This window comes from Rhinopithecus roxellana, chromosome 7 (genome assembly GCF_007565055.1).
Source record: "Rhinopithecus roxellana isolate Shanxi Qingling chromosome 7, ASM756505v1, whole genome shotgun sequence".
Lineage (NCBI taxonomy): Eukaryota > Metazoa > Chordata > Mammalia > Primates > Cercopithecidae > Rhinopithecus > Rhinopithecus roxellana.
Window position 1 is genome coordinate 130,282,880 of NC_044555.1, and position 17,674 is coordinate 130,300,553.

General features: G+C 39.2%; 1 protein-coding gene and 1 pseudogene across 1 annotated transcript; both read right to left on the reverse strand.

Moving 5' to 3' along the window:
• Positions 1–1,392: 1,392 nt before the first annotated feature.
• LOC104680060 (cancer/testis antigen 55-like) lies at positions 1,393–16,459 on the reverse strand. The gene is made up of 6 exons (XM_010385859.1): positions 16,366–16,459; positions 14,892–15,076; positions 5,277–5,421; positions 3,072–3,184; positions 2,187–2,374; positions 1,393–1,901 (listed from the first exon to the last, which is right to left on the reverse strand). The coding sequence occupies exons 1-6, from the start codon at positions 16,457–16,459 to the stop codon at positions 1,832–1,834; spliced, it is 795 nt and encodes a 264-aa protein (XP_010384161.1). The 3' UTR covers positions 1,393–1,831.
• LOC115898952 lies at positions 4,878–4,958 on the reverse strand (annotated as a pseudogene).
• Positions 16,460–17,674: the final 1,215 nt, after the last annotated feature.

The window sequence follows — 17,674 nt, forward strand, 5'->3', positions numbered from 1 at the left end:
AGCTGTGCCATGGAGTAAAATGTTACTCCTTCCATTACAAAAGCTACACTGGAAATAAGTATGGACTAGTGTTTAGACAAATATTTCTATAAAAATAAAGTGACAAGGTTTAGATGACATGTACCAATATCTATGTTATTCATTATGATTTAATGGATGGGGACAATTCTCATCCATGGGAATTTTGGGATCCTCATGGGATGGGAGTTTTCCTAATCCATACCTTTGTTTTTCAAAGCACAATAAGTGTATGGATTGCTTTTATTTGTTACAGAATGTCAATATCTGCTCTCTGTTGTCTTAGCTTGGTCTGCTATTACACAGTACCACGGACATTTATATTGCACAGTTCTGGAGAATGGGAGGTCCAAGAAGAAAGTGCTGATTGATTGGGTTCTGGGCAAGGGCTCTCTTTCTGGCTCGAAGATTGTCAACTTCTGGCTGTTTCCTCCCGTGGAGGAGTGGGAGCAAATGCTGGCTTCTCTTCCTCTTCTTCTAAGGATACTAATCCCATTATGGGGCTCTACTTTCATGACCCTATCTAAGCCTAATAGCCTCCCAAAGGCCCCACTTCCATCTACGATCACATTGGGGATTACAGCTTCAACCAAGGAATTTTTGGGAAACACGGATGTTCAGTCCCCCTAACCACTGTGAGGTATGTTCTTTTTTGCTGTCAAAATAACTTGTACCTTTCCTTTTGTTTCCTTTTTATTTATTTATTTATTTTTGTGATAGAGTCTCCTTGTGTCACCCAGGCTGGAGTGCAGTGGAGTGATTTTGGCTCACTGCTACAACCTCGGCCTCCTGGATTCAAAGGATTCTCCTGCTTCAGCCTCCCCGAGTAGCTAGGACTACAGGCACATGCCACCACACCCACGTACATTTTCTTGTATTTTTAGTAGAGACGAGGTTTCACCATGTTGGCCAGGCTGGTCTAAAACTCTTGACCTCAGGTGATCTGCCCACCTTGGCCTCCCAAAATGCTGGGATTACAAGCATGAGCCATGTACCTAGCCACCTTTTGTTTTCCTTCAAGGGAACTTCAACAATGGTGAAATTGCGAATCACAGGACTCAGGGTAAGTTCACAATGACACTCAAGCTATGCCCAAAGGTCTGAATATATCCCTTTCCCTAGGTCACAGCTGCCTGGCTAAATGTTCTATTAGACGAAAGCATGAAGTTTCATGGGGTGTACTTGTGGGATTTTAGTATAACCCTTCCCAGTGGGTAAGAAGGGACTTACCTCGAGGGACTCTGTGTTTGTACGTTTCTTCATGACTTCAACTATTCTGCACCTCTGCAACAAAGTGGCTCACAGAGGCTCATGTACAGCAGAGTCAGCTTTCTATTGTTGTTTGTGTTGTTTAAAAATCAACAGAGGTCTTAATGCATTGCTCAACAATTTTATTTCTAAGGAGCCAGTGATGAATGAACCACAGCTAAACATCGTTGCTGGCCCAATCATTCAGTCATTGAACTTAACATTCTATCTGCCCCTTGAGTCTTCCAGGCACTCTTCTAAGTGCTTGGTGATGCTTTAATGAAAACAGAAAAAACAAACAAACAAACAAACAAAGAAAAAAATACAAAAAACAAACAAACAAAAAACAGACCAGAAGACATCCTGCCATTGTGGAGTTTACATTCTAGTATGGGGAGGAAGGAACAAGGGAAACAATAAACATCGCAAGTTATGAGGGTGACAGAAGATGAAAGAGGCTATGGAACAATACAGATTGTACAGACAGCATAACGGGGCTCAAAACTGAAGTCAAATTGTAACTTTAAATCATGCCTTTAACATGCTGTCCCTGCTGTCTTTTCAGTTAAACGCTTTGGCTCCGACGTTCCCTTTTGGGTTGTCCCAGGCCTCCGTCATCCTGGAATCTGCTGCTCCTAATGAGAGACATAAAATTCAAATTTAATGGCAGGGTTCATTTTAACTAAGAACTCCTTTCCTTCAGTGACTAGCAAGCTAATTTAGTATGCTTTTTAATTGATAAGTTATTTCCCTAAGCTGGGTTCATGGTCCAATTGAACTAGCCGGTATCTCAATTAGATTTGCCAGGAAAGTCATATATAAAATACTGTTTAGGCTTACTAAGCTAACCTTTTCAGTTAAACCAACCCCTTTACTGCTCATAAAGGAAAGATAAACAGATTAAAATGCTTTGTCATTACAATTTTTGCACTGGGGTGATAGAAACCGCTCTCCAATTACAGCAGAACTGAATGTTCTCCACCATGACCACATTGACGATATCGTCTACTTGAGGTATGTATCCATCAGGGATTTTCACAGACTCCAAGGTGAAAAAGATAGTATAATCTATCATCCCATTTCTTCCATGTACGCTAGTAATGCGGACCTGTGAGTATAAATAATGGAAATGATTATGAAAAAGTCTGATAATCACTGTAACCTGCTGTGCACCTCCTCCATTCTGGATCCTGCATGAGTGCAGGTGACTTTGATGCAAATCAATGATTCCCAACCTGGTTGGCTCATTGCTAACACCAGGGGTACTTTGTAAGAATACCCATGCCCATGCTCCACCTCAGACCAATTAAATCAGATTCTCCAGGGATGAGACCAGGGTCTCTGATGAGAAATCCTGCTCTAAATACTACCAAAATATGTCCATTACCCTCTATTGCCCTGAATTGCCTGCTCATATTCAGACTCCAATAACCAAATCGCTCTCAGCATTTACTGGTAAGCTCAAGTCCCACAACATACTCCGTTCATTCTTTCCCTACAATTTTTCTGGCACAAAGATTGTTTTTCTTCCTCCTGTTGTTGGAAGATTCTAATAACATTTGGGTATCAAGTAAAATGCACAATTTAGAACTTAATCATGTGCTTGGTCCACATAATTTTCTAATTATTTCCTTCGGGAAGTCCTGCCTTTTCAATAAGAAAAGTGGCTCCTTCGTTGGCAAATAATGTATTTCTTCATATTTTCTGGAAATCCCATTACACCCAACAGAATCCTGGGCACAAAAATTACCACCAAAGGAAGTGTTATCAGAAACTGATGACGGGAGGAACCGGAAAGAAATTACCTCTTCCACATGAATACAACGGGTGGGCTTCACAGAGCTTGCCTTGATGTTTGAGATGCCTGGCTCAGTGGCATATTCAACTTCTAACAAGTCACCCTTATAAGGCACAAAATCTAAAACAGTCATGGAGAAATATGAGTGTCATGATCTCTTAACTAGGTCACGTTTAATTTCACACGTTATTTGATAGTGTACTACTTTAAAGTCAGTTCTGCTAGAACTAAAGTCCATTTTGCACATATTTAAACAGATGCACTGTAAATCTCTAAGTCCGAAAAGATGTTTATAAGTCTTAGGCATTGATTCTCCTCTACTGATTTAACAAAGTCAAATGAAGGAAAGTGTGAACTATGAATCACAGTTAATCTAAGGGAGCAGCACAGGATTTACTAAACAAACAAGTTGTTCCTGTTCACAACTCCTTAGTGAGAGGCAGTCAAAAGTATACGTAAGAGCACAAGTTTGAACCTGGCTACGTGGCTTCGAATCTTGACACTGCCACTCACTCAGTTGGCAACCTTAGCCAAGGTGCTTAATCTGTCTGTGCCTCATTTTCTTCATCTATAAAATGAGAAGCACGATAAGTAGCCTTCATGATACACAGCTGCTGTGAGAATTAGTTGATATGTGTGATACACACAGAATCATCGCTGGCACATAGTAACCACCAAATAACTGTTGATTGGTAGTAGTGGTTGCAGTACCACTAGGAAATACTACTTTCAGAATCAATGAATTTCCCCTGATGTTGGGTTCAGGTGATGAACTCTTAAGTCTGTGCCTTACGGGTTATAGTTAAGACCACGGAGTTTCAAACAGAAGTTTGCAGTAAGTTAAAAGTGAGTCACAGGATAACAAAGGTACATGAAAGAATGTGGAGCAAATGAAAATCCCAACTGCAAGTGAGATAGTAAATTGCCACAATGACTCCAGAAAGCTAGCGACATCAACAAAGTGAAACATTTCTTCACCTTAGGACCTAACACTGTAGAATGACACAAGACACAGTATTAGACCTCTTCTCTCTCTGTCTCTCTCTCTCTGTTAATTTACATACATTTCTTTAGTGTGTGTGTGTACCATATATCTATGGGCCAATGACTCTAAAATGTATATGCCTCCAACTCTAACCAACCTCAGGTTCAATTCTCCATATGCTTACACCAATCTAAGGTGTGTAAAGCTGAGCTGTTGGTATTCTCAGTATTCACCAACTTTTGTTTGCCTCAGTTGTCTACGTCACAAACTGGCCACTCCACCCTCACCACTGCTCAAACAAAAGACTTTGGAGGTACCTTGGACTCATCTTTCCTCCACATCAAAGATCTAATCCATTACCTCCTGGGTTCTTCTCTAACTTCAAAATATATCCAAAGTCAACTCAATCCTTAGGTCCTCCACTTCTCCACTTTCATTCACATCTCCATCACCTCTCACCAGGAATATTACAACATTATCCTGACTGATTTCCTGACTCCACTCTTCACCTCATAGTCTCTTCTTGACGAAGCAGACAGAGTCAAGATCTTAAAACAAAATTCAGGTCAGAGTCCTGCTTTTGCACCCAAGAAAACAAACTAGCAAGCTGCCTGGGGAAGCAGAACTATTCTCCCCCTTTTTACCCAAGCTATATGACAGCTGCAATAGACAAAAGTAACAAAAAAAAAGTATATCTTTGGGTATAAGCTAAATATTAGAACACATCTGCTGATTACAAAGAGAATTCAACAACACACACACACACACACACACACACAGCCACAAGGCACTATCTCCAATTCTGTTTAAAGCATTTGAAGTGCATTCTTTTAAAATTTGGTAGTCTACTCTGCCACAGAAATTTCTCTAGTAACCAACTACAGAAATGATCCCTGCAAGTATAGTCTCTGAAGGGTATTAAAAATAGTGTCTCTATGTACTTATAGGATTGTTTTCTTGATTAGAAATTAAATTATCATGTGAATGAAAAATATATCCAGGCATTACTGAGGGAATCGAACAAATGAACACACAATAGATGACAGCAGACATTTTAAAATACTGCCTATTTGCCCCTATATTGTACATAATTTCAACTGGAAAGGTTTACCTCTAATATTGAAGAGCCATTGACTGAAGCCAAGTACACTGTAAAGGTTGTTCTAGGACTAAAATCCTCTCAAAAAATTAAGAATTACATCATATATCTCAAAATCTAAATCATACCTTCAGCAGCAATGTCTGTGGAGCAATAAATGCTGTCACTAACATAAATAGTATCTTCACTTATAGAAGTAACATATGCAATTAAAAGTCTGGTTCCTGAGTCTGAGGGTCCAGCACCGTAAAGACAGTGAGGCACAACATCCACCTGTAAGATTTACGAAAGAGTTACTTCAAAAATAATACAAATTTAAGCATGAGAACTTACATGATTAAAACACTGGTATCCAAAAATATTTTCAACAGCCATCCTAAACACTGGTGAATATAGTTCATGTAGTAAATGGACCACAGACTTGAGATGATGGCAAAAATCATGTGTGTGCTTCATGAATTGTGAAATGTATTCCAAAATATTAATTGCATACCCAAGTTTAATGCCATCGAACCACTAGATTCTCAGATTTAAAAAATACCATCCTTTACCTGCAGGAATTTGCAGTGAAATGACAGTAAAGTGGAAAGATACCTAGTCATAAGCAAGTTGCGATGAAGGATATAAAACTAGCTCAAAGACGGTTTCTGTGAATTATCTAGAGGGAGAACATTTCAGACAGGGAGAAAATAGCGGCATTGCTTGGGGGAAGTCAGATTTGTGCTGGGTTGTGAAAGAAGACAGAGGTGTAACCTTGTAAACAGGGGTAGAGGAGCAGGGAGACAGAGAAGAAAAACAACACAATTTAGGAGCCTAGGGAGCAAAACCCTAACATTCGAGATCCAGGCCTAGGAGACAGAAGCACAAGATAAAGTTGGAACAATACCCTCAACTGGGAGAGGTTCAATAAGCCAGGTCAAATTAGGGCTTTACTTTATCTAAAATAGAGAGGCATACAAACCTTTTTCCTTATTGGAAGTGTAACAGTCCTTATTTTATTTTATTTTATTTTATTTTATTTTATTTTATTTATTTATTTTTTGATACAGAGTATCTCTCTGTCGCCCAGGCTGGAGTGCAGTGGCCGGATCTCAGTTCACTGCAAGCTCCGCCTCCCGGGTTTACGGCCATTCTCCTGCCTCAGCCTCCCGAGTGAAGCTGGGACTACAGGCGCCCGCCACCTCGCCTGGCTAGTTTTTTTTTTGTATTTTTTAGTAGAGACGGGGTTTCACCATGTTAGCCAGGATGGTCTCGATCTCTTGACCTCGTGATCCGCCCGTCTCGGCCTCCCAAAGTGCTGGGATTACAGGCTTGAGCCACCGCGCCCGGCCTATAGTCCTTATTTTATAATCCTTAAAACTTACAGAAATAATGCAAGTTCATTATACTAGAAGTAGAAAAAAAAGCAGATAAGCAGACAGCAAAAAGCAGTTACCCCATAATCCATATTCCATTACCAAGAGACCACCAGGGACTACATTTTGGCAGTAACACTCATCCTTATGTTTTCACCTGTGCACAAATACACATATACCAGTTTTTAAAGCAAATTAGCCCTGTATTCGGTATTAAAATATCACCTAAAATGAACACAAAAGTTTTCAAATAACACGAGAAGGGAAGGAGTCATAGGAAATCCCAATTAATGGATGTGCTGTAATTTACTAACCCAATTCCACATAATTAGACATTTTGCTTGTGTCCTAACATTTGGACTACTTGTCTGACTTAACTATGGGATAAACTCCTAGGGTTGGAATTTTTTGTTCAAAGACTTCTGATGGAAACTTGAGCCACTGAGTCGTAATTGATTTTCATGGTTTTAAAAATACTCTAGTTTGCTGCTATTCACATTTCTTAACTGGTGTCTTTCCAGCTGTCAATACCAATCTGATGTTTATTTCTCCCTCACTGTCATGAGGAATGAGGCATTAGCTTCCCATCCACTATCTACCACCACTTCCATTGGTATCCCAGTGGATGACCCACAGCACCCTTGGAGCTCTCTGTTCTTTGACTCCACACCAACTCACAGACGTACTGCAGGCTAAAGCTTTGCCCATGTTTCGTGGCTCCCAATACTGTTTCTTATGCCTTGGAAATACCACCAACACAACAGCAGGTACACACAGATACAAATGTTTGTGATAATGCGTTGTATGACATAAGTGGCATTTCAATATGATAGGGGCAAAGTGGATTATCCAATTAATGTTGAGGGCAACTGAATAGCCAGTAGTGAAACAAGACTCGAATCCTTCTCTCAGTCGTATACACGGAAAACAAACCCAGGCTGACTGTATGTTTAGATATAAATAAATTAATGACTTTCAGAAGAAAAGCTAAGTGAATACTCGTGTAAATTATGTGTTAGAATTAGTCTAAGGATACTTCCTGAACGCAGAAGTCACATGGACAAGATGGACATATTTATAGTATGTAAAAATTAAACAGATGGAGGAGGAGGGGAGCAAGATGGAGAAAAGGGACTGTCCAGTGATCGTCCTCCTGCAGAAACATCAATGCGAAAAACTATCCTTGTATGAAAATACCATCACTTGAGAGAAGGAAACCAGGTGAGAGGCCATGGTACCCGGTTATAGCATGAAAATAAGAAAAGATGCATTGAAGAGGGTAGTAAAGACAGTTTTACATTACCCACATCACCCCTTCCCCAACCTTCAACAGCACAGCATGGAGACAGATACCATTCACCTGTAGGAAAGAGACTAGCAAGCATAGAACATTGCCTTGGAACCCAATAGCAGGCCTTTCACACTATATGCCACCACTTGACAGACGCCCATGTCCCCTGACTCCAAGATGGTACTTGTGGACCAAATCTCTAGACTCACCCTGGCACCAGACAGGAAGCCACAGCCACAGTAAAACAAACTCAATACCTGGCCCACATCTCTGCCAGTGATTCCACTGGCCTTATGCTCAGAATATTCTACCACAACAGGGAGTTGTCAGTGAATGGAGCCTTGGATTCCAGTCTTGCAAGGCACCAGGCTCAATAGCTAAGGGAGTGCATGCCATTGCAGCATCTGTCGCTGTGTCCCTGGGATTAGGAAGCCCCCAGTGCTTCAATAGCTGCAGTGTTCACAAGCATAAGGACCAAAAGAGACCTATATAGAGTTTCCGGACAGGCTTACTGCTAAAGGATGTCCCCTAAAAGCTAGACTGCAAAGACTGAAATGAATACCTACTTCTTCAATACACAGATACAAACACATGACCACAAAGATCAAGAACAATAAGGAAAACATGACATCACCAAACTGACAAAACAAGGTGCCAGCAATTGACCCTGGGGAGATAGGAATGCATGAGTTATTTAACAAATAATTCAAAATATCTATTTTCGGAATGCTCTGTGAACCTCAAAAACAATTACGGAGAAATGATTGAGAATTTACCAGAGTAATTTGAGAGAAAGATTGAAGGAACTTAAAAAACCAAACAAATCCTGAAATCGAAAAATACAACGAAGGAAGTAGAGAACATCCACAGGAAAATTGATCGAGCAAAATAAAGAATCTGTAAACTTGGAGACAGCTTCATTGAAAATATACGGTGAAGGAGACAAAAGAAAAAGGAGGGACACAAAAGGAAAAAAAAATTATTGGATTTTTGGACAATATCAACAGGGCAATAGTATGAGTCATTCACATTCAAGAGGAAGGAGAGGTTGAAACAGGGGTAGAAAGATGATTTAAAAAATAATAATGGAGAGTCATCCAAACCCAGAGAAAGTTACAAACGTCTAGGTACTGGAAGACCAAAGTTCTGCAGTAAGATACGATCCAAATTGATTACTTCATGACATACTAAAATCAAAGTGTCAAACATGAAAGAGAAAGAGAGGATCCCGAGAGCTGAAAGAGGAAAGACGTGAATCACATATGAGGCAGTTCCAATATGCCTACCAGAACACTTCGCAGCAGAAGCGTAACAGTCCAGGAGAGAGTGGGATGATATATTCAAAGAGCTGAAGGAAAAAAAAAAAAATCTCTAACCAAGAATACTGTACCAAGAAGTGAAGGGGAGATAAAGACTTTTACAGAGAAATCACAGCTGAGAAACTTCCTCACCACCACAACTGTCTTACAAGAAATCCTATGGAGAGTTCTTCCAACTGACATAAGGGATGCTAATGAGTAATGCAAAAACATCTGGAGGTATAAAACTCACTAGTGAAAGTAACCACACCAATTCAGAATACTCTAATATGGTAACAATGGTGTCCAGATCTCTTATATCTTTCACATAATGGTTAAAGAACGGAACTAGTAAAAATAAAATAAGTACAATAATTTGTTAAGGGATATAAAACATAAACAGGTGTAAAGTATAAAACAGAAAACTCAAAATCCGGGGGTGGAGTTAAATGGCAGAGTGTTTTTATTTTGTGATCAAACTTATGTTATCAATAAAATCAACTGTCGTGATTATGTTTTTGTAAGCGTCATGCTAACCACAAAGAAAAAAATCATGTAATAGACACATTTTAAAATATCAAGTAAACAAAACATACTAATAGAGAAAAATCTCTTATCCATCAAGACAGACAGTAAAAGAGGAAGAAGAAAGGCAGAATTTACCTACAAAATAAGTAGAAAAAAATTGTCTAAATGATAACAGTAAATCCTTACCTATCAATAATTACCTTGATAGAAATGGATGACATTCTCCAACTAAAATACACAGAGTAGCTGAATGGATTAAAAACAACAATAACCAAACCTATGAGAGACCCACTTCTCCTTAAAGGACATTCGTAAACTGAAAGTGAAGACGTGAAAAAAGACATTCTTCCATGTAAAGGGAAACTGAAAGAGAGCAGGAGCAGCTAAACTGATTTCAAATAAAATAGGCTTTAAATCGCAAACTGTAAAAAGAGACCAAGAAGATCATTATATAATGATGAAGGGGTCAATTCATCAAGAGGATATAATGATTTTCAAAAATATGCACCCAACATAGCAGCACCTAAATATATGAAGCAAATATTAAGGTCTAAATGGTGAGATAGAGTGCAATGCAATAATAGTAGGTGACTTCAATATCCAACTTGCAACAATGAATAGATTGTCCAGACAGAACATTGACTCCACAAAAAGTGAGATTTATCTGCACTCCGGAGCAAATGAACCTAACAGTCATTTACAGAATATTCCATCCAAATACTCCAAAACACATATTATTTCCAACTGCATGTGGAACATTCTGGAGGATAGATTATGGGGCAGGCCACAAAACAGGTACTAGCAAATTAACGGAGTTTGAAATAAGATCAAATCACTTCTCTAACCACAATGGTAAAACACTAGGAATCAGTAAAAGAAGGAACTTTGGAAACTTTAAAAGTGGATGGAAATTAAACAACATGCTCCTAAATAACCAATGGGTCAATGAGGAAATTTAAAGAAAAGTGTAAAACATTTCTTGAGATAAAGCACAATGAAGGCACAACACATGAAAACCCATGAAATACAGCAGAAGCAATTCTAAAAGTGAAGTTTACATCAATAAAGCCTACCTCAGAAGAAAAGATACATCTTAAATAAACAACCTCACACTGCACCTTGAGGAATAAGAAAAAAATATAATCCAAAAGTAGTAGGACATAAATCATAAAGGTCACAGCAGAAATAAATGAAATAGTCATGAGAAGAACAATACAAATATCAATGAAACTATGAGTTGGTTTCTTGAAGAGGTAAAGCAAATCAACAAAACTTTAGCTAGACTAAGGAAAAAAGAGAGAATATTCAAATAAATAAAATCAAAGATGAAAAAGGATATAGTACAACTGACATCACCAAAATAAAATCGATCATAAGAACTATTGTCAACAATCATCAGCCTACAAATAGGACAAGCCAGAAGAAATGGATACATTCCTGGACACATACAACCTATCAAGATGTAATGGTGAAGAAATGGAAACTCTGAACAATTAACGAGTGAGGAAAGTGATTCAGTAATAAAAAATCCCCCATCAATTAAGAGTCTAAGACAGAATTACTTCCCTTCTTAATACTACCAAATTTATAAATAAAGAAGAATTAATAGCTCTACTTTTAAAACTATTCCAAAAACAAAAACATAAACCAAACAAGAAAGGAATACTACCAAATGCATTCTATCACACCTGCGTTACCCCGGTAGAAAACCCAGACAAGGAAACAGAAAGAAGAGAAAACAAGAAAACTACATGCCAAAATTCCTGATGAACACAGTTGCAAAAACCTTTAAGAAAGTATTAGTAAACCAAATTCAACAGCACATTAAAAACATCATTCATCGTGTTCTAGAGGGATTCATCCTGGGATGTAAGGAAGTTTCAACATACACAAAACAATAAATGTGACATATCACATGAATGAAGCACAAAAGCCATAGGATCATTCCAATTTCAGCAGGAAAAGCATTTGACCGAATTCCACATCCCTTCGTGATAAAAACTCCACAAACTTGATATAGGAGGAGTGCACCTCAACACAATAAAGGTCATATATGGTAAACCCACAGTTAACGTAATACTGAATGGGGAAATATTGCAGGCTTTTCCTCTAAGACCTAAAGCAAGACAGAAATGTCCACTTTTGCCCATTCTATCACACATAGTTCTGGAAGTACTAGCCAGGGAAATTAGGCAAGAAGAAACAAAAGGCATCTAAATTTAAAAGGAAGAATTTAGATTGGCCCTGTTTGCAGATGGGAAGCTCTTACATATAAATAACCCTGAAGACACCACCGAAAAGCTTCTAGGTCTAATAAACAAATTCAGGAAAGTGGCACAACACACAAATAACATGCAAGAATCAGTAGCATTTCTATACACCAATACTGAACTATCAGAAAAAGATATCAAGAAACAATCCCATTTAGAACAACTTCAAAAAAAAAATAAAATAGGAATAAATTTAACCATGGACGTGAAGGATTGCAACACCGAAAACTATATATAAACCATTGACGATGGAAATTGAATGAGGCAGAAGTGAATGGAAATGTATCATGTGTTCATGGACAGGAAGAATAAATATTGTTAAAATGCCTGTATCTTAAAGAAATCTACAGATTCAATGCAACTGCTATGAAAATACCAATGACATTCTTCTTGGAAATAGAAGAAACACTCCTAAAATTTGTATGGAACCACAAAAGATTCCAGATAGCCGAAGCAGTCTGAAATACAAAGAACAAAGCTGGAGGCATCACACTACTTGATGTCAAAACATATGACAAAGCTATAGTAAGCATAATAGCATAGTACCAGTATAAAAACAGATACATCAACGAGTGGAGCAGAATACACAGACTGGAATGAAATTCGTGCATTTACAGTCAACTGATTTTCGACAAAAGGCCCGAGAACACACGATGTTGAGAAAGTACAGTCTCTTCAATTAATGATGTTGAAAATAACTGAATATTCATCTGAGAAAAATGAACTTCCACCCTTATCTCTCAGCATGTACATAAATCAACTCAAAATGACTTAAAGCTTTAAAAGGAAGACACAAACCTATGAAACTACAAGAATGAGACATAGGGGGAAAGCTCCATGACACTGTTCTGGGCAATGATATTTCAAAAATAGGACCTCAAAAGCAAAGGCAGCAAAAGAAAAAACAGACTAATGGGAGGTTACATCGAACTAAAAAGCTTTGATACCACAAAGGAAACCATCAAAGAGTGGAGAGATAATCTATAGGACAGGAGAAAACATTGGCAATCTATACATCTAGTAAGGGGTCAGTTTCCAAAATGTATGAATAACTTCAACAACTCAAGAAATCAAATAATCCTATTAAAAATGAGCAAAAGACCTGAATAGACATTTCTCAAAAGGAGACATACAAATGGCCAACAGGCATATGAAAAAACGCTCACCTTCTTTAACATTGGGATAATGCAAATCAAAACCATAGATGTAGCACCTCACGCATGTTAAAATGGCTAACACTAAAAAGAAAAGAGATAACAAGTGGTGGCAAGGATGTGAAGACATTGGAACTTTTATGCATGGTTTGTGGGATATAAATTGTTACAGCCATTATGGAAAACAGTATGGAGGTTCCCCAAAATTTTAACAATGGAACTATCACACTATCCATGAATCCCACTACTGAGCATGTATTCAAAGAGAGTGTCATCAGTGTGTCAAAGAGATGTCATCACTTCCATGTATATTGCAACCCTATTCACAATAGGCAAGAAACAAAAGCAAACTAAGTGTCTATATACGGATGAGTGGATAAAGGAAATGTGGTATAAATATACAATGGAATACCATTCAGCCATAAAACACAACTAAACCTTGCCATTTGGGATAAGATCGATGAATCTGAAGAATGATATGTAAGTGAAATACACCAGTCACACAAAGACAAATACTGCATAGTCACATTAAATTGAGGATTATAAAGAAGTTGCTCTTATAGCAGTGTAGAGTAGAATAGTGATTACCAGATGCTTGGTTTGTTAGGGTGGATGGAGGAATGAGGAGATGTTGTTGAAAGAAGATATAATTACAGTTATATAGAAGGAACCTTTTTTTTAATCTAAACCAACTTTCCAATTTATTAAAAATTGAAGGAACCTTTTTTAACTGTTCATAATGGGCAAATATATACAAACAGAAACTGGATAAGTGATTGCCTGGGACTGGATATTACGGGGAGGAGGGGACAGTTGGGGGAGCATGAAGGAATGGAAAAAGACTACGAACGGTTATAGAGTTTCCTTTTTGAGTGATGAAAATGTTCTAAGATTGTTTGTGGTGATGGTTGCCTAACTCTGTGACCAAATTAAAACTACTGTATTGTACCCTTTAAATGAGTGAATTGCATGGTCTCGTGACTTATATCTCAATAAATGCTGTAAAAGAATGAAAGACTTAAAGCAAAGGAAAAAGATGGTATCGGACGAAATACTACAAGGGCTTCTAATACAAACTTTCCTGTTAAAAATCTAATTTTCCTACCACAGAGATAGCCGTAAATATCCCTAATGTATAAGTAGGTCCAAGAAAGGAAACTTGCTGTAATCTCATTAAGATCCTTAATAATTCCAAATGAGCAATGTGACTGCTTTGCCCTTCTCACATTTGCAAAGATTTCAGATTGATAGTCTTGTTGTCCTTGTCTATATGGGCAGATGGGCAGTCTCACCGCCTATTGCTGAGAGAATCAGTTAGTACAGTAGAGCTAAAGAATAATTTCGTAATAGCCACTGAATGGGTAAATATCTGGACTCAGGTGCTGTTCTCAGGACTCCGTAAATCTGCCAAATATTATTGAATTGTACCCTTAAGAGAGTTCTGTGGTTTGTGAACTATACCTCCATGAAGCTCTTTTTAAAATGTTTTACAAGGCACGTGGTTTCACATAGTAATTCCACTGCTATGGATGCATAGCACAGAAAACGTTTTTTTTTTACCTGATAAGGGAAGTTGCAGGATTATATAGAGTTCAATAATTATTATTGTTACCCATATTGTTTAAAGATTAGAAGAATAGATAAGTAATTTTTATGTTTTAAAGCAGAAATCACTACAAATATTAGAACAGAAGAACCTACAGCTTCAGAGGGGTGGGGCTTCAAATTGCAGTCTACATTCACTCTATGGATCACAGCAGAGATGTTGGATTAATACAAGAAAAGAAAGATGCAGAAAGAAAACCCACTGGCATAAGACACAATTCCCAAACTCATGCACATCTCACCTTGATTGCTTTCAATGCATAAAGTGTTTTATTTTCTTCCACAACCACATTAACTTTTTGTCCAACTTTTAGAGGAACGTTGCCAGTCACAACATCACTACTGAAGTAGATCGACTCATCAATAATGCCATGATCACCACAGAAACTTGTGACAACTCCCTGCACAGTTTTCAACTGGGTGTCACCTACAAGGAAAAGAAACAAAAGTTACATTATTAGCTTCAAATGCAAACATCTACTACAAATATGTCTTACACTCACCATCTGCATAAACCTGGGCAGAGAAGTTTTTTTAATGTCTCTGATCTTGTTTTCATCTGTCAATCCACAGCAATCACAATTTTGCCTAATAGGGTTGTTGTAGATTTTTAAAAATTTATTAAAATTTTAATTTTTAAATTTACAATTAATTTTTAATTTTTTCAGCAGAGTCTGGCTCCATTGCCCAGGCTGGAGAGCAATGGTGCAATCTGGGCTCGTGGCAACCTCTGCCTCCTGGGTTCAAGCAGTTCTCATGTCTCAGCCTCCCTACTAGCTGGGACTAGAGGTGCGTGCAGCCACGCCCGGCTAATTTTTGAATTGTTGGTAGAGACAGGGTTTTGCCATGTTGCACAGCCTGGTCCCCAACTCCTGGCCTCAAATGATCCACCCACCTGGAACTCCCAAAGAGCTGGGATTACAGGTGTGAGCCACTGTGCCCAGTTTGTGAATATTAACTGACACATGCACATCAACTGTCTAGAGTTGTGAGTGCCTTGCACAAGAGAGTTATCACCATATCTACATATGAGAGTCTTTAAGCTTCTGCTCCTATTATATGCCTTCATCATTATCAACAACATGAAGAATAGCACCTTCTATAGATACTTAACCATCTCAGCAGACAAAACACTAAAAGATATCTGGAGATTGAAGGCTAGCCCAAAATAAAGTCTGAATGTTTTCTTTCTTTTGTCTTCTACATATTACTATTATTTATTTTTATTTATTTTTTAAAATTCTACACAAGCCTAGCTGATAAGCAACATTTAGGAATCTGACTTCAGCAGTCTGCCCACACAACGGGTTCTCTGCCCTCCTATGGGATCAGATAAGTATGAGGCGTCCAATTGACTTCAAATTACATTCCCGTTTGGGATACAAGCCTAAATTCACTCGCAAATTAGGGAGTTTCTCGCCTACTGGAAATATAAATAGGCATGTGCTGCACAACCACGTGGGGGAAAAGCACAGGTGGTACAGTCTCCAAGGTCTTCTCTGTCAACACCTTCTCACTTTAGATGGACAGGAGAGTTTGGGGGTTGGTTCTTAGGAACCTGCTGGGACTCCGGACACCTCCCCATGCACACACAGAAGATGGAGCCGCCGTCATGTGCTGTACCAGCCCGAGTCACCACAGCCTCATGCCAGGGGTGACAGAGTCCCTATTGGGAGGCTTCTGAGGTCGGGGACTAGGGGACACACAGAGGAATACCTTGTGGGAGCCCCTGCTGCTGTGGGCCCTGCCGCTCTGTGGGGTCAACCATCCTCCAGAAAAAGGCCCAAGCAAGTCTCAGAAGCCAGAGCATCGTCCCAGTTGTCACCACCGGCCTGGACACCGCTTGTGACAGATGAAGCACAAGACCTCCTCAGTAAGGGAAGCCCTCAGGTCACAGCGTCTCCTCAGGGACTCGCCTCCTGCTTCTCCTCCTCAGCCTCTGTGGGATGGGACCCAGACGTAAGTGAGCCCCCCTCAGGAAAGCCAGGGAAACCGCAGCCACCAAAGGAGCTCACAAGTATCCCTCTGGCTTTTCCCTCTGAGCATGGGCTCGTCAGGGCCCACCCTCAACCACTGTCCAGCCAATGCGCGTGCAGTGGGTGGGTGGGCAGGTTCCTGTGGCTATTAAAAGGTGATGGGCGGGAACATTGTGGCTCCTCCCATCAAGGCTGAGGGCACCATTAAGACGGCCTGGGGAAAATGGCTTGGGGGCTTGGGTGTTCTGCGTGTACTCAGGGGATATGGGGTCTTCTATTGGGTTCCCTGGGAGGATGGGTGCCTGAAACACCGGCTGTGTAACCAAAAATCCTATTCTTGCCCTTGTATTCGTGGTGCTTAGCATAAGGACTTACCACTCAGTGAGTGGCCAATAGTTACTCCTCACCAGGAGTAACTATTTTGTGAAGAGAAGGCACCATGTGGGTAGTCAATGTTTTAGTGATGGCAAGTACGTGTCTTTTGTACTAGGACTCCCATTTTGAGTCCAGTAATAATTTATAATAGAATCATTTTATGATCATTGCTACCATGTACACATCGCTTACCTATTTATACTTACATTACTCTGCTGTACACATTACCCTTATTCATTCATTCGGCAAAATTTGTGAAGTGCTGTGAGCCAGACACTGTTCTGTGTTCTTAAAGTTTGTTAGTGAATGAAAGAATCAAGAATCTTCGCCCTGTGAGGGTAGATTTTTCACAGGATACAAAAGGGAGACACTAAACATCACATAATAAAATATATAATATGTTGGAAGGCAAAAATGCCGTGGAAAAATATAGCAGGACAAGGGGAATCCACAGTACTGGGAATCGTGGGTTGGATTGCAGTTTATAATAGCATGGTCAGAGTAGCCCTCATTGGAAAGCAGTAGTTGAGAAAGATGTTGGAGTTAGCCAGGCAGCTGTATTTGGGGAAGTCATTTAGATGGAATGACTCAGTTTGTGCAAAGACCATACAGCAAGACTGTGCCTGATGTGTTCAAGGAAAGCCAAGTGGTTGGAGCAGAGGCAGTGAGAGCTA